At 38.6% G+C, this 22,775-nt stretch overlaps 2 protein-coding genes across 2 annotated transcripts; both read right to left on the reverse strand.

Moving 5' to 3' along the window:
- Nucleotides 1-3,800: 3,800 nt before the first annotated feature.
- LOC139731285 (glyoxylate reductase/hydroxypyruvate reductase-like) lies at nucleotides 3,801-12,922 on the reverse strand. The gene is made up of 7 exons (XM_071642171.1): nucleotides 12,752-12,922; nucleotides 8,737-8,940; nucleotides 7,429-7,545; nucleotides 6,776-6,966; nucleotides 5,955-6,090; nucleotides 5,521-5,651; nucleotides 3,801-4,346 (listed from the first exon to the last, which is right to left on the reverse strand). Exons 1-7 carry the CDS (start codon nucleotides 12,826-12,828, stop codon nucleotides 4,225-4,227), a joined length of 978 nt encoding a protein of 325 aa, XP_071498272.1. The 5' UTR covers nucleotides 12,829-12,922; the 3' UTR covers nucleotides 3,801-4,224.
- Nucleotides 12,923-18,478: 5,556 nt separating this feature from the next.
- Nucleotides 18,479-19,939, reverse strand: LOC139731363 (uncharacterized). Its single transcript, XM_071642255.1, has 2 exons — nucleotides 19,647-19,939; nucleotides 18,479-19,127 (listed from the first exon to the last, which is right to left on the reverse strand). The coding sequence occupies exons 1-2, from the start codon at nucleotides 19,937-19,939 to the stop codon at nucleotides 18,479-18,481; spliced, it is 942 nt and encodes a 313-aa protein (XP_071498356.1).
- Nucleotides 19,940-22,775: the final 2,836 nt, after the last annotated feature.

A 22,775-nucleotide genomic window follows, 5' to 3' on the forward strand; every position in this document is an offset into this window, starting at 1 on the left:
ATTATTTTTATTGTACAGGGTCCTAGAAATGGAGTGCAATTTCAATAAAAAAGACGCAAACAACAAATCAGCCTTCATGATAATATCTCTTGTTAATTGTGTCTGTAAGTCCAACACCTATGAGAATTTGTACTGAAATTAGAACCGATACTTGTCAAGTATCAGTGACTTCTTTATTGACATCTTCCTCCCATGATTATCAAAAGCAGAGGCAAAATTTACTACAGTTTACGTTGTATAACAGAAGACATGAATGTTTATGAAATAGACAATGCAGCAAAATGTCCATACCTCACAACCTTTCCATTACAGTATGATGCATCCTCAATCATTAAATCTGGACCCTTATAATGATTTCTCGCTGCACGTAATAACTCCATACCCTAATTCTGTAAGAACAGTGCCACATCTCAGTCCTATGATGCTAGGGAGGGACTATGGCACTATTATAACTGTTAACTCTTTCAAGGATAAACAAAAAACAAAACAAAACAAGACAAATCAAATACATTTTTCACAACTAGAGCATCACAACTGTTATAAATAAAGACATTGGTCCATGTGTATGATCATTAAGGACAGACAATATCAAATTTGGCCAGTTTCTACTATGCCACTCTCTAGAAAGAGTACTGAGGGCAACACAGGATTAATTCATGTCCAGTAAATGGGTAATGGATGCAGCCTGCTTCCCTGACTTGTACTCCTCTTGGCAAATTATAAACAACTAAGCTCCAGATTTTGTAACATTATTAACATGTATCCTTGCTAATGCAACTAGAAAAGCACTCGGAAAGCACAGACCTCTGCCAAGCCAGCAACTCATTCGCATTCATTCGCGCATGCAATTTCCGAATATAGAAGCCTTCTGTTTACATCATCAGCTTCCAGCTGCATGGTGCCTTGTCCAAGCAGAGCACGCGCTTTAGTACGCATATGTAAACCTCCAGTACAAGCAGCTTGAACACCCAAGTTTATTGGCCTTATATACTACAAGATCAAAATTCCTTCAATAAAATACAAACACAAACAAACCTGTAAAGGTTTATCTGCTTCCACACCTGCCTGTCTGGATCCTACACATGCAGTTTCATTCTCTTACATGTACTATTAAAAAGCAAACTAAAGTGCTCAAACTTTATCAAATATACAATTTCCAAAGAAAGGGTGAACAGCATCCTTTTTGTGCATACAAACATACATAAAAGCATTACCCTGTATCTAACATCCTTAAATTGTTCTGGAACTACGTGTGCTTTACAAAGTTAATTGTCAGAGTTGATGCTCAAGGTGATGTCGGATCTCTCTGCAAGTGTGACATGAAGCAACCCTTCTTCGATTCAGTGAAGGAGATACTATATTCCTTCACTGTCCTCGGCGAAATTAAAGACTGGTATTTTGTCAGACAATACATGGCCTTATAGTAAATTGTGAACTTGGGACCTAACTTGGCCCTGGAATTTCTGGATCTCAGTGGAGAACAAACAAAATGAAAAAGTTAGTTTTTATCAACCTCACGAATCTTGAGGGTTGTGGTAATCAGTGGAGAAACTCGAGATCCATTTTCCTTTCCCGAGTGTCCTACCAAATTTGTCTAGTAGCTACCTGTGCATTTTTGAAAAATAAAAGCATTCAGAGATTAATGCACTATGCAAAAACGAATAACAGCTGCCAAATGGTTAACTATCATAGCAGTTCACAGAGTTTTTCAATAAGATACGTCCATGTACACAAGTTTGGGGCTAGAAACAATAATACATGTACTTGAATACATTATTTGAAAAGACAGACTTCTGAATTAGTGTTATAGAATATATCCCTGAGAAAGAAAAGTGAATTTGAAGAGCAGTCTCCTTCTCTAAACCACTGAGCCTATCTCCAAACCACTGAGCCTAGAACCCTAGTCTCATTCTTATCATACAAAAATAACATCCAGTTCACCACCAGTAGCCTCTTTTCAAGTGTAGAGCCCTGCCATAATCCTCTCAAGAACTCACTCGAGGAAAAAAAAAAATCGTAGGGTGGAACTTTTCACGCATTTTGCACAGCATGAAGATGGCGTGAAATAAAGGAGTGCGAAATTTTACTTGTTATATGTAACATTATTCTATATCTTTGATTTCAAGGTAGGTACACTGTAAAGGTATAGCTGTTATGTTGTTTGTAGTCTTCCTCATGCTTGCTAGTCCTGTAGCATGAGTGACATTGCTGTCGTAATGAGGACCAGTTACCCTTTACTGTAGTTTGTACTGCCAAAATAAGACCAAAAGACCTGGAACGTTATGTTCTGTGCAGAACACTTTCTTGATATCTAGGACACAAGTATACAAGGGTTAGAAAATTGTTGACATGCTGATAAGCTGTGCCTGTAAATGCAATGCTGTGAATACCATAGTACGGGCAGGGCAGAAATTCTGCACACTAATATTATGATGTAAAGAATATAGAGATTTGGATATGGCCTTTGGTGTTGTGTGAAAAAAAAAAAAAAAATGTGTAGTTCACCTCAAGTTTGCTCACAACACTAGAACAATGCCCACTTTCTGATCATAAATAAAATAGGTGAAATAGATTTGGTGGTGTAGCAAAGGTGGAGTTATCTCATCTACAAAACACTACCAAGGTATTCATATTCTGTATGACACACAAAACAAGAGGAAAAGGCAGAACATTGCGTCAATCCGCTGAAAATACACAATACAAGCACAAAATGTGATTTTTAGAGATAGTAACAACCAATCACAAAGGATTGCACATCCAATAGCAGCAATACTCATTTACACAAACACTGAACAGAAGATGGAATTGGTTGATGGCACTTTGTTAACAGTCCAGATCCATGCCGTCAATCCCTCGTTTGAGGCGAGACCCCACTTCCACGAAGCTGATGGGGTGCTATACCTCGCTAAAGATTTTTCGTTTGGGAGTTGGGAGTCGAAGTATTTGTCCATTGCAAATTAACTTTCTGCTCAGGCGTGACAAACCTGGAGGCCAAGCCAGGGTTTAATGACTCCAGCAGCTGTCGTATTACGTAAGAGCATGATAAGGATATCTGGCTGTGGCAGACCATTCAAAGTGAACTCAATTTTCTCTATCCTTTCTAAAGTTTTCAATTTTATATTCTATTGAGAAATTCTATGGTCATCCATTTTACATTTCGAACGCAAAAAATTGACCCGTAAATAACAAAAATACAGGAATAAGAAGGAGAGCATTCCCAGTTTGCCGGTGCTGACAATGTGTAATGCACACGTACACACACGTACACACACACGCACCATGGAGCTACATAGCCCATGCCAAAACCAAAAAAATCTCCTCCTCTCGCGGTGCCCCCCCGTGGCGCTGTGGCAATGACTGATGCTTAGATTAGGCCAGGGTCAAGAAACAGGTGTTTTATATCTTTGGTTTTTAAGTCATTGATTGCCAAGATATACACTGGCATTATTTACGGGGGTGTAGCCTCTTCAAACGAGAGATTTGCGTCATGAATATGTTGTACCTTCATTGATTGACAATGAAAAGAAGTATGGTAGTTTATGGCAAGTTACCATTTACCATATTCACTATAGATTATGAAAAAATGAACATTTACTGCAGTCCACATCATAGACAATCAACAACTGAAGGCCTTGGTTATGACACTGCATAGTTTTTATCATGCTACTATGGCAAACTCAAATATCAGGACTTTTCTTTACATTTTACTACAAATTTCCTTGTCACAGTACTTTACTGCACACTAATTCTGTCCAAAAATGTACGCATACAATTTCCATACCATAAGTCAATTACAGCCCAGACACGCAACATGCATGCATTCATGATGCCCACAATAGAACATTTTGAACTTTGCTCAGCAAAAATTGTAATGAGGTCCTGTGGAGAACTCTAGGTCTCCAAAGAAATTTAGAAACTGTCTTAGAACAGAAAATTTCTACTGCAGCAATTTCTTTGAATGAAGAGATCGGTATCATTTCTGAATTCATTAAAACAGGCTTTCACAGGCTTTAAAGTGTTTAAATAAGCTGCATAGAGATTATGGACAAATCATTCAAAACCAGGATTACAGTAAGTTTCAATACTTTCTAGGCCTATGTACTGGTATTCTTTGGAAATAATTCTTTGTGTTAAAATACTGACATGATATCTATGACAGTGGACCAAGAGTGGACCTACAGTGGACATGTGCCATGTCGGTCAGCACGATGACTTTGGACCAGGTCAGAGTTTGACCTCTTCCGGCATTTCCTCTCCGATGAGTCCGGCCAGCATGTTTCTGGACGCTAGAACAGTCATGGCTATCCTTGTCTCTTCTGCTGCACTCCCAATGTGAGGAAAAACAACTGCACAGGAACAAAAAAGAAAGGGGGTGGGGGAGGATTTATCAAATCCATCAAAAACTCATGTTGTGTGCCATTACAACTTGTCATCAACTCAAGTCAAGTTTGAAATAACAAAGGGTGTTACTTCAACCTGTTGTGACTATGTCTAAAGTGTTGTTGCCTTGACTAAGCAGCTGATACATGTGTCTGAAAGCATCTGGTTAAACTGAAATAGCCTTTTTTTTTTTTTTTTTTTTTGCATACTTCTTTGTTGCAGAATTTGTAGATGATGCACGTATGTGAAAACCTCTGGTTAAACTGCAAAAAAAAACAACAACAACCTTTTGAAAATAAGTGTCACAAAGGATTTTTTTCCTTCTTCATTCAGTGAACTTGACCTGGACAGACAGCATGATTTCATAAGGTCACATACACTGACTGCAGTAAGTCACATCCCTGTATTACAGCACAAATACCAATCTCATCGGATTTTCCTGGTAGAACAAGGAAATCAATGAACAGTTTTGGTGGTAATTAAGAAGACTATAACCCCCGCCAAAAAAAAAAAAAAAAATAGTAGTGGAAATAGTAGTAGTACTAGCAGTAGTAGCAATAATCATCATCATCATCATCGTCATCATCATCATCAACATCATCATCATAATAATAATTACTGTAACTGTGGATATTTTCACACTTGGCCGTGTAAGAATTTCATGTGCTTTTAATTCTGCGGAATCAAGACATCACACACAGGAACATATGGCAAGCAAAATTATTTGTGTGACTTAGTTTTGCACTAGTTTCTGGTTGCGCAAAATGCGCGAAAATTTCAACACTGCAAAAATTTCCACTTTTACAGTATAATAAAGGAGAACTATCATCTCTGTGAAATGAACCTTTTTCGAGTGCACATCCACAAACTCACTTACTCTTTAAAACCTTTATATACAGCCAACCATGTCTAAGTCTGGTCCAAAGGGATTGCACAATATCATTTGACAATCATGAAATTTAACTTACACAATAGAATTAACACATATCCAGGATGGAATTTTCTTCAACTGAGCCATTTTTCAACTTTTAGCAGTTCAGTGTGGAGTAAGTTGACTGTATCTTTAACACCACAGCCACTTTTTCTGAACTGGTTTATGCTTGATCTACCAGCTGCATGTAACACATATAGCATGCTTACCACAGTTACTAAGCTTCAGCAGAGGGCTATCTGTTGGGAGAGGTTCAGGGGTTGTCACGTCCAGACCAGCTGCTCGGATTTGACCCGTGGTCAAGGCATCATATAGGTCATCTTGATTCACCACTGCTCCTCTACCAGCCGAGGCAGGATTGCAAAAAGACAAAGCAACATGCTCATATGAATAAACAAACTTTGATGATCTCCACACAGTGGTTTCATTTTTAATGCAAGAAGTCTATTCATCAATGATAACCAGGCAAATTTGGTAATACTTCTTTGGAAGAGAGAGAAATATAGAGAAAATTATTTGTTCTTACAGTTAAAAAGAATATATTAGGGTCAGTATACAGGTATTCAGAGCACTGGGTGAATATTCCTTAATTTTGCTCACAAAAATGTCAGTTATTCTCAGCTGAATAAAACCATATACTAACCTGCTTATGTTGATGAAGATGGCATTAGAGCTCATCTTTTCAAACACCTGCTTGTTGAAAAGACCCTTAGTGCTTGGTGTCAGGGCACAACATACCACCACAAAGCCAGACTCCCTGATAAGGGTCTCAAACGGAACTGCATCAAAAAGTAAAAATGATAACAATAATGAATAAATGAAACACAAACACTAAAACATATTTAGGTTATGTTGTGATGACTTACTGAGATAGAAACCCTAGCTAGCAATACAAGTAGACACTAAAACTACTGAGGTTGTAATAACTTGATCTGAATTCTGGTACACACAAACCACACTGTAATGAGCCTGGATCACTAAATCAAAACATAGTTGTGATTGATTGCTTCCTTTAGGGTGAAAAAAAAAGTTGCAGGCAGAATAAAATATGACGATGTTTGACACTTTCTCATTTTAGTTTCACAATGGAAGATTCAATTGTCAGAGCAATGATTAAACTGCTATAAGCTAAGTAGTTAAAAAAAGAAAAGCAAAATATTCTACTGCAATTTCAATCATGATGAGAATGAACTTGGGAATAAATGCAAGGGATCACCCAAGTAATGCAGCTTTTTGAATATGTAGCAAAGGTAAATAATAATGATATTAATAACAAGAATGTAAACTTCAAAAACTAATCTTGCTCCATCCGTGATAACACTGACTTGATTCACAAACTCAAAATTCAAACTTCAGTAATACTATCCTAAGCCCTCCCCCCCCAAAAAAAGAAAAAAAAAACACATAAATAAATATACAAAGAAATATATCAAGACAAAAGAAAGTAAATGGATTGTAGTTTACCAAACTCTGCTGGTAGACTTGCTGCTTCCGGCTTTTCTCTGTTTCCACTGTAGAGAAATCTTTTCACCCCAAAGGGCTTGAGCCGCTGTGCCACGCCCATTCCGATCCGTCCCAGCCCCACTATGCCAACAGTGCTGTTCAGCAAGCCAGGACCAGTCAGCCACATTGGTTTCCAAGTACCCCAACCTCCACTGGGTTCAAGGAAAACAAGATGAACACCAACAAGCATTGTTACAAATGATTAGCTCAAGTGATTTAAAATCATGGGATATTCTCCATCTATGATGAAACAATACTGATTCGACTGCACCTAAATCCATCCATGAACAAGGAAAGGATGCAAACTTGCGGTAATTCTTGTCTTACACTGAGGAGCACCAATTCTGAGAAGTGTGTGAGGTGAGGTTGGGTTGATACTCAAATAGATGAGAGAACATGGTTGGAGAGTACTATTATTATACTACAGTCTTTGATTACTGATCTTGATATTAATAAATAAATAAATTATATATATATATATATATATATATATATATATATATATGATAGATATAGAAAATGAAACCTTCAGCAGTTTCTGCATTCTATAATTCCCACACAATTCAAATGTTGATAAGTTGTAAACAGTGCACCTAGAATCGATGTCAACCTACTTTTTGACATTAGCCACCCCTTCTGCAAGTCTTCTCGATGTAGTTAAAAGGAGTCCAACAGTCAGCTCTGCTGTAGCATCTGTTAAGACATCTGGAGTGTAGCCAATGCGTATACCTCTGCAACACGGAGTAAACACATGAAGACAATGGATGATGCGCTTTGAATGCCAACCAACATGATCTTTATGTAACTTATCAATGGTGTCAATTCTTAACCCATTAAGGACAAACTGATTTAGCCACAACACACATTTCCCATCTCAGTAGACATCTGCCCGAGTATACACGGGACTCATCCTCAATGGGTTAAGGACAGTGAAATATTGTTGTTCGTCAATCCGTCAGCGATCAATATTTCTAATATGCATTTTTTTCAATACCCTTTCATAATGTTAGTTGTCCAAAAAGATGATCTGTGCAAATGCTATTTCTTAAGCATCATAAAACAACACATATACAATGTATCATTCACAATACAGAAACTTATAAATGCAGTCAAAAAGGCACATCCAGGTTGCCATATGAAACAAGGCAATATATCTTTCAAGAAGATGCACTTCCGGACAGAAAATGAAATGAGTCAGGAAATACCAGTCCACGATTAAAACATGAATAATGCACGTCAAATCTCTCTTACGATCGAAACATGTGCAACTTATACAAATATCATGGTACAATATTTTTGCTGTTTCTCTCCAAAACATGACATCATAATGTAACTGGCAGAAAGTACTTCACAATCAACAATCCACTCAGCAACAGTAGGTGTCCATTAGTATTAAAGAAAGAGGTCAAAATGACAGTATTACCATATGCCAGGGCTCGACACTAACGGTGGCCCGGTGGCCCGGGGCCACCAAAAATGAAAGTCGGGCCACCAAATTTCAAAAAAGGGCAAATTTGGTGGCCCGCCTCGGGCCACCTAAATTTTTTGAAAAGTATGTCAATAAATTCGTAACTTTTTGCGCCGGAAATTAGCAGTTAAATTTGTTTAAAGAATGGATGAAAAGGACTGAATGAGTGCCTGAGAGTGAGTGTTGCAAGTTTGTTGAAGTTTATTTATGAGTAGATATGTCCAACTTCTAATTCTTACTATCATAAAACTTAAATATTTGACTCATAAAAAAAAGGACTTTTAATGTATTTTATTGGGGTTTTTTTCGGGACACCAAATTTTTCTCTCGGGCCACCAAAAATGTGAAATTTAGGATTTTGGTGGCCCCATCGGGCCACCAAACAAAAAAGTTAGTGTCGAGCCTTGCATATGGTATGAGCTATAATATTTGTCTGAAGTGTTCTACATCTCACCTCTTCTTGCATTCATTGACATCGATGTGGTCAAAGCCAACCGACAGAGTACTGATCACTTTCAGCTGTGGTCCAGCTGCATCCAACACGCCCACTTCAATACGATCGGAGAGGAGGCAAAAGAGCCCGCTGGCCCCGACGACCCCCTTCAAAAGCTCTTCCTTGGGTACTGCATCATCCGAGTCCCACATGGACACCTCACAGCTACAAGATGGACAATACAAGATAAGACGTTTGATTATTATAGTTGTGTATTAACTCATCCATGCAACCATGCATTTAGCCACATGTTACCATTCCCTACTGTAAAAACAGAATTTCTTTCTTTTTCTTTTCTTTTGGTGAACATGAATTTTTTTCAAAATTTGCAAGGAGCCAGGATTCATGAAAGTAAAAATGCATGGGAAAGTTTTTTTGTCCATACACATCGTCTTGAATTCCAGTGGCAATTCAGGATATTTTAATGCCCCGAAGAAGGCTGTTGGCTTCAATTCATGAAAGTTTAATGCCAGGAATGTGTCTGGTCTTAAAGTATCTCATTTGCTGTTGGCTCATGTAAATTCAAACATAAAGTTTGACAATCTATTCAAGAATAGTAAACTAAGACACTCCGCTCAAGGAAAAGTGGAACAACAAGAATTAACAAAAACAGCAATCCTGCAGAGTGGTTATACCAGCCCTTGTCAACCAGAAAGGGAAAAAATGCAAGTTATATGCATTTATTTACTGTACAATAATTCACCTCTTGAGACTAGGAGAATACATTTATGAGCACTGCTTGCATTGTCACTAATCAAGCAAGTTAGTTTTCTTTTTGCCTGGAGCTACAATGTACTTGCGATAAAATTGCAACAAGTGAACGAACTTATTAATCATGCATAATGTACCGAGTGTAGCATAGCAGATGATCCAGAATCAATGACCTTTCATACATGTACATTGTAGGTATTTATCCCTGTATACAGAAATGAGCTTGACGAAAACACAGAAAAAAATATGCTGGTATGCTGTATTTTTATTAGAAGCTTGTGAAACTAGAAACAGCTTAGGACACGCATTACTACAAGCAGTAGATGCGTGTTTTTTTGTACATGTACATACTTTTGTACCGGTACTACATCCCAGAACTCAAGAGAGTGTATTTACATCAGTAGGGCTCATACACAAGTAAGTATATCATAAAGTACATCGACATATACCCACATTTTCCTCAGAACTAAACACTTCAGGCAGCAGGCCCTGCCCCATAGCCCTGACTTGGGCCAATAAGATGAGTTTGCCCCCATTTTTTTGCAAACCTGCTAAATTAGAGCGAGAAAAAAGTACTTAATACGATGGACATTAAGGGTTTGTGAATATACCGATACTGCTGTGCCTACCAATCTTAGGTGTGCATTCACTAGCCTCAGGTGTTAGAATGGCATGGGTATATATGGAGGTGTAGTAAGACAGGTTGAACTACGTGCTCAGCGCGCGGTTTGGTTGTATGGATGGCGATTATATCTGCCACCGGAAGTATATAATATATAAGGTTGGCGATAATATATCCGCCACCAGGAATATATGTTATATACGGTCGGCGATAATATATCTGCCACCGGGAGTATATAACATACACAGTCGGCGATAATATATCTGCCAACGGGAATATACAAGCCAATACCGGTGCCGCGGTACATAATGTTTACTGGTGCGTAGCCCCGTCCGTCGCCGCGCATACACTGTAGTATGTGCATGGCCATACTGCCGCGTACTCTGGTAATCGGCGTATGTGCCAACACATATATAGGTGATTTGTCACCCAGTCAGTTTGAACATTTTCTGACCAGAATGTGAAACTTTGAAGTTGAAGAAGTAATCCCTGTGCAGCTTTTCACAGGAAGCTATACTACTGGGATGGGAGAGGCAGCTGTTAAGTGTTAATTAACACGTGTTAAACAAGGTGCATGAAATGTAGTGCCTACTGTTGATGAAGGCTAGCCTAGAACTTAAGCCCCCGTCACACTAGAGCGGATCGAGCCAACGAATGCCCAGCGGATCCGAAAATTTGGAGATACGCTCACATCCGTTGCTCGTCGTTCGTGATCCGCTTGACGTTCGTTGTATCCGCTAGCTGTTCGCAGAGATTCGCAGAGATCCGCCAGAGCCAAATTTTGATTTTGGACATGTCCAAAATCTTGAGCGGATGACGAACGGAATGACAATCCGCTCTGTGTTCGCTTAGCATCCGCTGATTGAAAGTTTTGGTCGCTCTGCATTCCTTTCTCATTCGTCCGCCGTTCGTCCAAATTCGCCGAGCAAATCTGCACAGCAACACACGTTAATCAAACGTAGATAGAAAATAGGTATTCATATATAGCACACATAATAATAACAATTATAATTATAATAATAAGAAAAAAAGGTCTTATTTGCCCAGGGTAGCCTCTTCAGTGTTGTCACTGCTCTACCAGAGGGCCCTGACATTATTATTACCCCAGCGTTGCCAGGTACCCATTTATACACCTGGGTCGAGAAGGACATTGTGGGTAAAAAAAAATCTTGCCCAAGGATGTAAGCACTTGGCGGGATTCGAACCCGGGTCCTCGGTTCGGGAGTCGGATCCACTATGCCACAGCCCCCTACATGACATTTCATTATACGTATTCTGGCATTAAATAATAAGAGAACATTATTCTAAACCACTGCTATAAAAGTCAACCTGTAGTAAATGGAAATCTCTGAATGGAAATTGGGAATTGTGAAAGTTCGACCCCAGTTGGAGGCACCAGACACATTGGAGGATATTGGACTACCAACGTTATCGTCACATGATCATCAGAAGGAAGTACACTTTTAGGTGAATCTTGAATGAGTGACATCAGGAGTACTTGGTGGTTACTTCTGCTTCCTTCTTTTGGGGGCCATTTCACAGTCACAACTATCTAAAAAAAGAAGAGTGAAAATGTTCATTCATGAAGGAGTAGATGACAGAAAAGAGTGAGTTTCGAGTGAAATTGGAGTGACTTTGGAGTGAAAATGTTCATTTTCACTAATTTTGGAATGACCTCAGGGATCACTCGAAGATTTTGGAGTGATCCCTGAGGTCATTCCAAAATTAGTGAAAATGAACATTTTCACTCCAAAGTCACTCCAATTTCACTCGAAACTCACTCTTTTCTGTCATCTACTCCTTCATGAATGAACATTTTCACTCTTCTTTTTTTAGAGAGACAACATTACTTGACACTGTCACTGCTCAAAATGATTTGGTGAAGTGTGTGTCATCCGAGATCCGTCACGTGATTGCCGCAGTATCGCTCTGCATATGTTGGGCATTCGCTGCTCATTCGCTTTGTCCGCTCAGCATCCGTAGGATGGACTGTACGCATTCGCTTTCATTCGTTACTTTATCCGCTCGTTACAAGGTTAGCATATGCTCATCATTCGTTAGGCGAAAGTTCGAAAACCACATTTTGCTTGCGAATGCGAATTCGGGCGGATTCGAGCGTATCTGGACTTTGCCAAATTTTGCCCATCCGCTAGGCATTCGCTGATTTATACGCTGTAGTGTGACGGGGCCTTTAGAAGTAGCACTGACAAACAGATGCCACGCAAAGCGACACTTGTGTACAGTGACAGGAGTCAGGGCTGCGTACATAATAACCCGGCGTGCTTCTTTATAATCACGTCACACTGGTCGCAGTTAGGCTGTTTAGTTATTCTACAGTGCACAGCTACATCAATGTCAGGCCGGTGCATGGATTTTCAAATGGGGCTAGAATCACTCTCACGTTATAGGCCCATAAAGTATCTAACGTTAGATTCAGATATTATTATTCAGGGAGGCCACTAATCCCGGCGCGGGCTCTGTAACTAGATCTAGTAACAGCATGTTGGGGTCACTAGTGCCACTAACCGCACCAGCGACAGGGTCGCTGCTGCGGTTACGGGCAGATATGACGGGAGAAACGGGCTGCGTGATGGAGCTTTCGGACCTTCATATTGTAAAATATATTGTATGATCGTTACTTACTCTTTGGACAGCAGGTCAAGTCCTTCTTGAGGAATTCTCCTTGTTACATAGACTTTGGGTTTCTTTCCTGTATCCATCGTGGAATTGAATATGACTTTTTATCGTAGGTCAACTACAAAAACGAACGGGGATCCCCTGCGCTGGTGATGGCAAGCATGCAGTACATGCAGCGGATCAGAGAGCTAGCGCCGGTGTACACGGGTGTATGCATGAAACACACGTGCAACCCTAGCCCGGTGCGAAGCATGAATAAACATGATATTATGACGTCAGAATGAATCAATATGGTAAAAAACAAATCATATAGTGAAAAGTCAGGGACAGCCACCTCCTTGATCTGAGAATACGTTTAAAGTTATAAGTTTTGAAGTTTTGATTACTTCCAGATCGCTGTTGGAATTCTATAAATTTTCATGTCACAATTTGATTATTATATCAAGGAAACGTACGTTAGGAAAATAAGATGGTAAAAATAAATCTAATGACTAAATGGCTTTGTAATACCCATATGATACAGATATATATGTTACTTTTTGTATGCATGACTATGGTGCATGGTTTGGGCCAGGATGAGTAGTGTGAAATCAATTTCCATAATTAGATAACATTTCATTGATTTGTCGATGGATACAAAAACTGACAGACTGGCTGGATCATGCATGAGAGCAGGTAGGTCCACGTCCCTGATGAGAGCAACAGTTTTGTGTTCGTTTATAGGTCCGTGGTCCCTTAACAGGAGGTGGAGGTTTTTTAATTTGTTTTTGTTTTTTTATTTGTTTGTTTGTTTGTTTTTATTTTTTAAGGTGGGATACTACTGGGGATAGTCAAGGGTGGGTATGATATAGGTGCATGTAGTTGTGTCACCGGGGTAATCAATTGCTTGCCCTTGGAGCCCCGCTTTGGAAGAATCTATGGGATGAACAGAGTCATAGGTTTTGCATTTCTCTCCCCCTCTCTCGCTTTTCTAAACGAAGAGCGTTAATGAAGGCGGCTGGGACTGCAGCCTAGCTCCTCGTCCTTGGTTTCGCGGTCTCTGTCTTACCATGGTTATCCGTTACCAGATTGATTTAGATTAGATCTTGCGTCATAATCGTCATCATCATCATCGTCGTCGTCGTCGTCATCATCATCATCATTATCAACATCATCATCATCGTCATCAAACTTTGACCGTGACTCATGTCCGCAGAATATTTCAAAGCTGTATGATATGAGATAGAGCGAATATTCAGTAGTACATGTACTTTGATATATAGCTTCATTCACTCAAGACTCTCACTTTTCCCCAGGCATTCAGTTATAAACTCTCTTGCATATGGCGCCTCAGATACAAATGCTATGAATCATCATCATCATCATCATTGTCATTATAATGATACTCTTCTCTGGAGGTCATCTCACAAGACCGACACCCATGGGTCATACTCATACAGCCCACAAAGCACAGCCCACTTCGTGTCGAACTCATGGGCTGTATGACTCGTGGGTGTCGGCCTCGCTCGTGACATCGGTTGCCATCGTAAATGACAGTGTTACACAGCTCCAGTTCAGTCAAGGAATGAGCTCGATTGCGGTAACATAGAGAAAGGATCAAAGGGGATGGCTAGTAACTGATCAATGGGAATCAGTGGAAATGCTGTGCAGCTAATCGTTAACGATCGACCCGTCACTGTACAGGCATGCTAACCTGGAAACATTAAACTGCACATTACTTGAATATGAGAGCATTCTGAAGCAAATAATTTTCACATAACAATAGATATACAATGTACTCTTAAATGAATCCCACAAAAATTGGAACAATCATCCCCTGGCATTCCAACTGATTCACACTGATCAGTTACTAACCATCCCCTTTAAAAGTTATCTGTTGTTGTTTTTTAAGAATTTATACTACACACCTTCCGTTTGTAATTTACACGCTGTTGTCTGCAATTTATTGATAGAGATTCTTGATTCATTAAATCCTTTATTTCATATTGAGTGTCAATGTCTTCGTCGCAGTTGTAATGCATATACAGGTGTTTGTATAAATTAACGTTCTCGAGAAAGGTTGCATGAACGGATCTATATCACTCTCAGCGCCATCCTGATTGTACTTACTGTGGAGTCATTTAAAGGGATCGTATAGTTTTGGTTGAGACCTAATTTCAGGTTTCTAACATTTTTTGGTGAGATAATGAGAAACCTCTTATGAAATATGAAAGAGCATGAATTCTATGAGGAATTCAACGTTTATTTGATGAAAACTGGTTTTGAAATGGCTGAGATATCCAAAAAAGAGCGATTCTCATAAAGTGTGGGACCCACACTTTATTACGATCGCTTTGTTTTACTTTATTTTTGGATGTATCAGTCATTCCAAACCCGATTTTCATCAAATAAACTTTGAATTCCTCTTAAAATGGTATGCTCTTTACTATATGATAAGTGTTTTCTTGGTATCTCGCAAAAAGTTTAAAGCCCAATTCTCATCTCCACCAATACTGTACCATCCCTTTAACTCGTCTTAATGGATCATTTTGTACAACAATTCTGTGTCTAGACGGTCAAAGGGCCTGTAACTCTAAAAATTGAAATTGTAAATCCAACATATCATGATGTTGTCACTCTTCGAATCTTTTGTATAGAGCTAGATTCAACACTCAAAATGTTTCATTTACCCTTTCCCTTTTAAGCTAAATGAATGAAAGATGGCAAATTTTGAGTGTTAGATTTAAGATTATGAGTGTTTAATTTAAATCTGCTAAAGTTGTCACAAGTAACAATTAACATTCTAAATGTTGGTTTACCAATTCATTCTTTAGAGTGTGCAGTCACATTTGGCAATCTTTTCTTGAAGTTCTTACACGGACATGTTTCAGCCACTTCTGATTTTTTCACGCACGAAGTTAATGGTTGGTTACATCTAATTCTTATATATGAGAGCATGCTTCGCCTCTGTATATCCTATACAGAGTATCGAGTAATGGTGATTACGAATAGGGCCTATATGCTGTCAACATTTTGTGTGAATGTATAGAAGAGCTTACTTCCAAAAAGATCCATCATTTTCCAATGGATTTAGCGTCTTTTGGAAGCAAACTCTTCGACGAGTGAAATCACTTTCGTTGCAAGCATTCCTAGAGTCGCCTGTAGTAGATATTGATTCTCTTTAACTTTCTACCAGTGAAAAAAAGCATAGGGCCTATATAAGACATCGAATTGATAGCTGTCAGGTTGGGAGCGATAATTGTTATACTGTTTAATAAATTTGGTCCCCACGTTCTTAGAATAGCTTGTAGTTTGTAAGTTTCTCAAACCAGCCATCAGTTTATTTTTAGAGTCATTGTAATCTTAGCTATTTCCAGATCTCTACGTTGTGATAAACCTTCCAACCAATCGTTCATGTGATTAATTTTGTGATCCGTCCAAAGTCATTATAGCTTCTACACAAACGTCATAAGCCAGAACGCATATACAGACAGACAGACAGACAGACAAAAGTACCAGCATGCACACACACACACACACACACACACACACACACACACATGCACAAGACAGGCATACACATATTGTTTACATTTCTGATCAGCAAACTTCTCTTTATCATATACAATTCATATATTGGCTCCTACGTTTTCGAGTTTATACGTTTTCTATGTTTTGGTTATTAAAAAATGGAAAAGCATTTTAGCTTTAACCGCATGGATATCACAGCAGTGACAGCTTAACATCGCATTATAATTAGTATATTGCCTTATCATAATGTCATTGGGTGCATTATCTCTTACACATGATTTCCATGCCATGGATGTTTTAGATACTGAGGATATATTCTTTTTTTTAATATATTTTGTTTATACCTCAAACTTGTTTATAAATCAAACTTGCTACAGATTTAAGCAGTTGTATTTAAGAATTTTATTTGTCGCTAGAATGTTTTTATGATTACATTGGTTCTTTTGGATGTAACGATTAAGACATTTAATTTTGTCAGGTTTTTTTTTTTTTGTTCCTGATGATCTATGTGTAGGTGTGTGTATGATTTATATATATATATATATATATATGTATATATATATATATGCAAGTTGTATGTTTTCTGTGTGTTTGTTTGTTTGTTTGTTTGTTTTGTTTTGTTTTGTTTTTGCGTAGAGACAATTTGTCTCTTAAGATAAATCAGTTTTGTTTTGCTTTTTTTAAACCAGGGAGCATACAAACTATAGGTAAAAACTTTGTGCTGCAAAATGCAGTGCTTGAAAAATTATAAAAATCCTTTTAAGAATACCATTTTTACATGCAATTAATTATGAAAATTTAATGTATACTTGCATGAATATAAAATGACACTTCATTAGTTTTTCTTTTCAAGACGTTCTATATAAGAGCTAGACCAAATCAAACATTTCTATGGGATGAATATGAATGTATATCTGTAAATATTTTACGCACCAATTTGCATGAATAATGTCAATTAGAGCTAATTGTTCACTTTCACCTCAGTTCAGTTTGATTTGATATCATATTTCGATTTTATTTAAGTCTCTTAGTCATTATAGGTGAAAAAGACAGGACATTTGGTTTACAAAATGATTGAAGATGCAGTATATGGTATTACATATACGACGATTACAAACAGAAATCTATGATTATCCTACAAATGCCTAAACCATAATGATTAAAAACGGAATACAAAATAATTGATGAGGAACGCCACTCTTGATACATACGTACATCGTTATAGATACCCAGCGTGTGTTCTATAAAAGAAAATAAAAAAATATTCTAACAAAATATGGTAGAGTTAATTAATGGCATAGATTCTCTTTCCAGAAACACTTACTATTACATTGTATATATCTTTACACAATTGTCATGACTCAAACCAGGGAAGTGGGACTCTTCCCACCTCCCTACTCAAACATTCCATTCTTGTCCAGTCGGTGCTTCAGGGAGGTGGAAAGAGGTGGTGCATTCGTACAGTCAAATACAAAGTTAGACTGTCAACAAGGATCAAGTTACGTAATGGTTTTACAGTGTAAGTATGCACACATGCGGCCTTCACATGGAAACACGTCTCTCTCTCTGTGTTAGTAGTACAATAAATATGTTCACATGCAAGTAATATTAATCGATGCGTAATTGCCTACAGCATATTGTAGTCTTATACATGACCCATGGTTACCTGTTTTAGTAAACTACAACGAGAGAGGTCACCGAAGCAAAACATGAGGACTCATCTTTGATGAGTACTCCGGTTCTCTGATAATTCCAAGATTCACTACAATATGGGGCACACGTGCCTTTGGCCATGCTGCTCCCACCTTATGGAATAACTTACCTTCAGCCGTAAAAATTTGTTCTTCATCAGACTCCTTTAAAAGCAGTCTAAAAACTCACTTGTTTAAAGCCTCAATTCGATTATTCATTACATGTATTTGATATTAATTGTATGTCCTTTATCTCCTTCACTTTCTCTTCCTTCCGCGCCTAGAGCACTCTGCAGAGTGGATTTGGCGCTATATAAATCATATCAATTAATCATTATTTTATCTACAAATCGTTGTACGCTGAGGTAAAAGGAGATGTTTTTATCGAGTTTTCAGAGTGTCATTGATTGAAAGAGGGTCACCAACAGACGGGATAAGGAGTCAAACGAAAAAGCAACTGGTCAAATGAGACGTGAGACAGTGGATCACCTATATTCAGAAATCAACACTAAACGGACATTATTATCGTCGGCTATTGATTAAGCGAATGTTTAAGCATGTCCTCGTAGTACGGCATCGCTTTCTCAGCGAGCTCCCGTACATCGTCTGGTACCTCCTCCCATGCCGGGACCACTGCTGGTGGAGTGAAATGGGTGCTGTACATGGCCGCACCCAAGAAATTTTCATTCTTATAGATGTTATCACCTGCCCATTTCCACGATTTGGCTACCTCAGGCGACCCGGACCATTGTAGAAGCGACTCTGAGTAGGGGTAACCCACGGCATCACAGAACTCTCGAAGTACCGGTGCAGGGTTGGTGAGAAGAGCAGACGAATCGATGACTAACGGGGAGGGGTTGATATGATCTCGTATGTAGGTCCAGAGCTCGTGATGCTGCTGGAAGACTTTGTCGACGCCATCCTCCTTGGCATAGGGACGGAAATCGAAGGAACTTTCATCAGTTTCGTTGAACTTCAGCATGCCAACTTCTTGGTACTGAGCGAAGGTCGCCTTCTTCATAGACTTGTACACGAGCAGAGGATGTCGGATGATGAAGGCGTGTTGGTATCCTTTTGGAATAAATTGTCGTCTCTGATCGTTTGGTATGGCTATGCTTTCATCTTTGACGAAAACATATTTACTGGCTGATTCTTCCAGTTTTTTCTTGATTGTTGCAAACCTTTACCACATAGAAAGATACAAATAGAAGACAAATGTCTACAACAACTCAGTTACTTATAGGCCCTATGTCAATGCCCTTTGTATTGCTTAGTAACAATACAACATTGTCTGTGTCATGTTTATAGGAAATAATTGTTTATTTCCTTTTAGCTGTACACACCGAAACTGTCCTTGATGCAAATTAATCTAAATTTGTTTAACTCTGATACATGTACTTGCGTTATCTTCTCACATTACTCTTTGTCGCAAAGAGAGAGAGAGAGAGGGGGGGGGGGGGGGGGGGAGAGACTTCAATGGGACTCGATAGGGGGTAACGACTGTAACACCAGGTGGAAGAGAGTATCACCATGGTAACCACAATTTCTCTCTTCCACCACCAGCGACCACCCTGGAAACACTTGGGCCTACATAATGAAATATGACACGCAAATGAATTGATTTTATAGCTCAAACCATATAACTCATTGCCCAAACTAATGAAATAAGAGAATCATTCATCATCGCTTGACAAACTTACGGCAATCTGTCTGGAAAGAAGATGGTATCTTTCATGTATTTCTCGAGTGCCTCGGCAGCTAACTTGAACTCCTTCTCGTGACCAGCATAGCTCATTGGTTGCTCTGTAATCCCAATCTTCTCTAGTTCCTGCAAGGCAAAGTGGCAGAAGCCGAACGGTTCCATCCACACCTCGCAGTCTGGAATCCCCGACATACATTTCGTGAATGCCGTCGAGATCGATCTGGGTATCATCCACAGAATCGCCCGACCTCCACTTTGTCCGCAAGGGTTGTTATTCGGTACATCAGACATTGTGAGGTATATGGGAAACGAAGTTATGAAACGGATTTTCACTTTGTAGTGTTGCCCCCATCCAAGTGAGACTGTCTTGTGATCGCGTCTCTTCACCGAAGTGTTTGCAGAGAGGCCTTTGAACACCTCAATTACGTCACTTTGGGCATAATGGTGTTTGCTTAGTAAACCCTTTTGGATGATGTAGTGCTAAAGATCGCCATAACAATGTTACTGTTTCATGTACGGCAAGTTTAGCTAACGACTGGCCATGTTCTTGGCTATTTCAGACACAGCGATCATTTCAGTATTTTTTTAAAGCTTGTTTATCATTTTGGGACTATCACACCTTTGGAATAAGGAATCTTCAGAATAACGATCTGTAACCGGCTGTTGGAAAGGGATTTCACCCTCACTTACCAGGACAACTCCCACCCCCCCCCCCCCTCCACAGTTACAGCCCATCCCCTGCTGAATAATTGCTAGTGATATGGCTATATCACTAATTAGGGTTAGGGTTATAATACAATATGATTAGGTCTAGGATTACTATTAGTTTCAGGGAAAGGGTCTGGGGTGATTCCTCAGGGGGTAAAATTCATCAGGGGGTAAATGTCCTACCCCTTTCCCCTCTGTTAAAGAGCTTTAGCATTTTAAGCTGATACGTGATGATGATGATGATGATGATGAAACAGCATTTGCATAGCGCCATCTATCAGTAGAAAAATTCAAAGGCGCCCGGCTCCCACAATGTGTATAACACATCATTCAAAAAGTTGCTGGAAAAGATAAGTCTTCAGTTCAGATTTACATGTAGGTCTATACATACTACATAGAGTATATGACTTTTTTTTTGACTTAGTCTACTATCAAAAAATATATATACATGTATATAAAGAGAGAGATTGAGAGAGAGAGAGAGAGAGAGAGAGTGAAGGAGAGAGAAGAGAGAGATATGTATGGGACGTGAGTCTCGCGATTGAAATCGGTGGAATTTAGGAGGTGTGCATCCATAGGAATTTTGCTTCAGGTGCTTGTTCAATTTCGGTTAAAGGGGTATTATAGTTTTTGTTGAGAGGGGGATTCAGGTTTTAATTTTTACGAAATATCGTTAGAAGCCACCTATATGACACACCAAAGAGCATGTAATTCTTAGAGCAGTCAAAAATTATTCGATGAAAATCGGTTTTTAAGTGTCTGTGATATCCAAAAACACATAAAGCAAAGTGGTAGTAATAAAAGGTGGATCCCACCTTTCACAAGTATCTCTTTGTTTTTGGATATCTCAACCATTTCAAAAGAGATTTTCATCAAATAAACTGTAAATTCCTCCGAGAATTATATATGCTCTCTTATGTTTTATCTAAGTGGCTTTTAATTATCACGCACAAAGTTGAAATATGAATAACCATCTCAACCAAAACTATACCATCCCTTTAACCTTCAAATCTGCGACAAATGTTATCCAACCATATTAATCCCATCGGTCAGTTCCTGAATGTTTGAATCATTCAAATGCACTTGAATCAGTTTTGTTGTAACAAAATATTAGATTATGAATATCATGATCTGAAATTGATAAATGATTGCGTATTATACTAAATTTTCATAAGAAACTAAGGATTGCAATCATAATATTGTAGATTATGATTGTAAACCAAAGAATGAGGAGGGAATTTGCCCATTACTGACTTTGTGGGATTTCTTGTATTATACTGAGCATAATTCTGATCTGAAAACGTTTTATACGTTTTTAATGTGCACTGTGTGATTGGACACGTGGCCACAGTTCGTTATTTCAAAGTTCCGTTATTGCTAAAGTTCGTTAATTAGAAAGGGAAACAATTAAGGTTCGTCATTCCAGAGGTCTATTTATCTGACATCAAAGAAGGTTTCTCATTCCAAAGGTTGGTTAATTCAAAATTGAAAAAAGGTTTCGTTATTCAGAAGGTTCGGTCATCAGAAAATAAAATAATAAGGTTCGTTGTTGAGAATGTTCGTTCATCCGAAAAATAAAATAAGATTCTTTATTCCGAAGGTTTCTTAGCACGCACTGTCTTTACATTTTTTAATTAACGACTTATTGCACAATAAGTTTTCAGGAAAAGGGTCTGGGGCAATTCCTCCGGGGGTATATGTCCTACCCCCTTCCCCACTGTTAAAGAGCTTTAGCATTTTAAGCTGATGCGTGATGATGATAGTGATGATGATTATGATGATGATGAAAGTTACAGCGTTTGGATAGCGCCATTTATCTGTAGAAACATTCAAAGGCGCCCGGCTCCCACAAATGAGTAACACATCATTCACAAAGTTGCTGGAAAAGATAAGTCTTCAATTCAGATTACATGTAGGCCTACATCCTAGATAGAGCAGGACTTATTTTGACTTAGGCTACTATCAAAAAAAAAAAAAATAAAGAGAGAGAGAGAGAGAGAGATGGAGAGAGCGAGAGAGAAGAAAGAGGTATATTTGGGGCGTGAGTCTCGCGATTGAAATCGGTAGAATTTAGGAGGTGTATCTCCATATTATATAGGAATTTTCCATCAGGTGCCTGTTCAATTTCATTTAAAGGGATGATATAGTTTTTGTTGAGATGGAGATTCGGGTTTTAATTTGTACGAGATATAACGTCATTAGAAACCACCTATATGACATTTAAAGAGCATGCAATTCCTAGAATTATCACTCTAAAACTATTCAATTGAAATTTTGAAATGGCTGAGATATCGAAAAACAAAGTGAAACAAAGTGGTCCTAATAAAAGGTGGGTCCCACCTTTTACAAGTATATCTTTGTTTCTGGATATCCCAATCATTTCAAAAGAGATTTTCAATCAAATAAACGTTCCTCCGAA

Source organism: Diadema antillarum, unplaced genomic scaffold, assembly GCF_040938485.1.
Source record: "Diadema antillarum isolate AM-2024a unplaced genomic scaffold, OU_Dant_1.0 seq00000368_RagTag, whole genome shotgun sequence".
Classification (NCBI taxonomy): domain Eukaryota; kingdom Metazoa; phylum Echinodermata; class Echinoidea; order Diadematoida; family Diadematidae; genus Diadema; species Diadema antillarum.

Bases quoted from the DNA above. Each gene is read 5' to 3' on its own strand.
- LOC139731285 (XM_071642171.1), bottom strand. From the start codon at position 12,828: ATGGATACAGGAAAGAAACCCAAAGTCTATGTAACAAGGAGAATTCCT. The intron at 8,941-12,751 runs GTAAGTAACGAT...TCCATCTTGTAG, and splicing joins CTTGACCTGCTGTCCAAAGA to CTGTGAGGTGTCCATGTGGG. The intron at 6,967-7,428 runs GTAGGTTGACAT...CCTTGAACCCAG, and splicing joins GGGGTGGCTAATGTCAAAAA to TGGAGGTTGGGGTACTTGGA.
- LOC139731363 (XM_071642255.1), bottom strand. From the start codon at position 19,939: ATGTCTGATGTACCGAATAACAACCCTTGCGGACAAAGTGGAGGTCGG. The intron at 19,128-19,646 runs GTAAGTTTGTCA...TATGTGGTAAAG, and splicing joins TTCTTTCCAGACAGATTGCC to GTTTGCAACAATCAAGAAAA.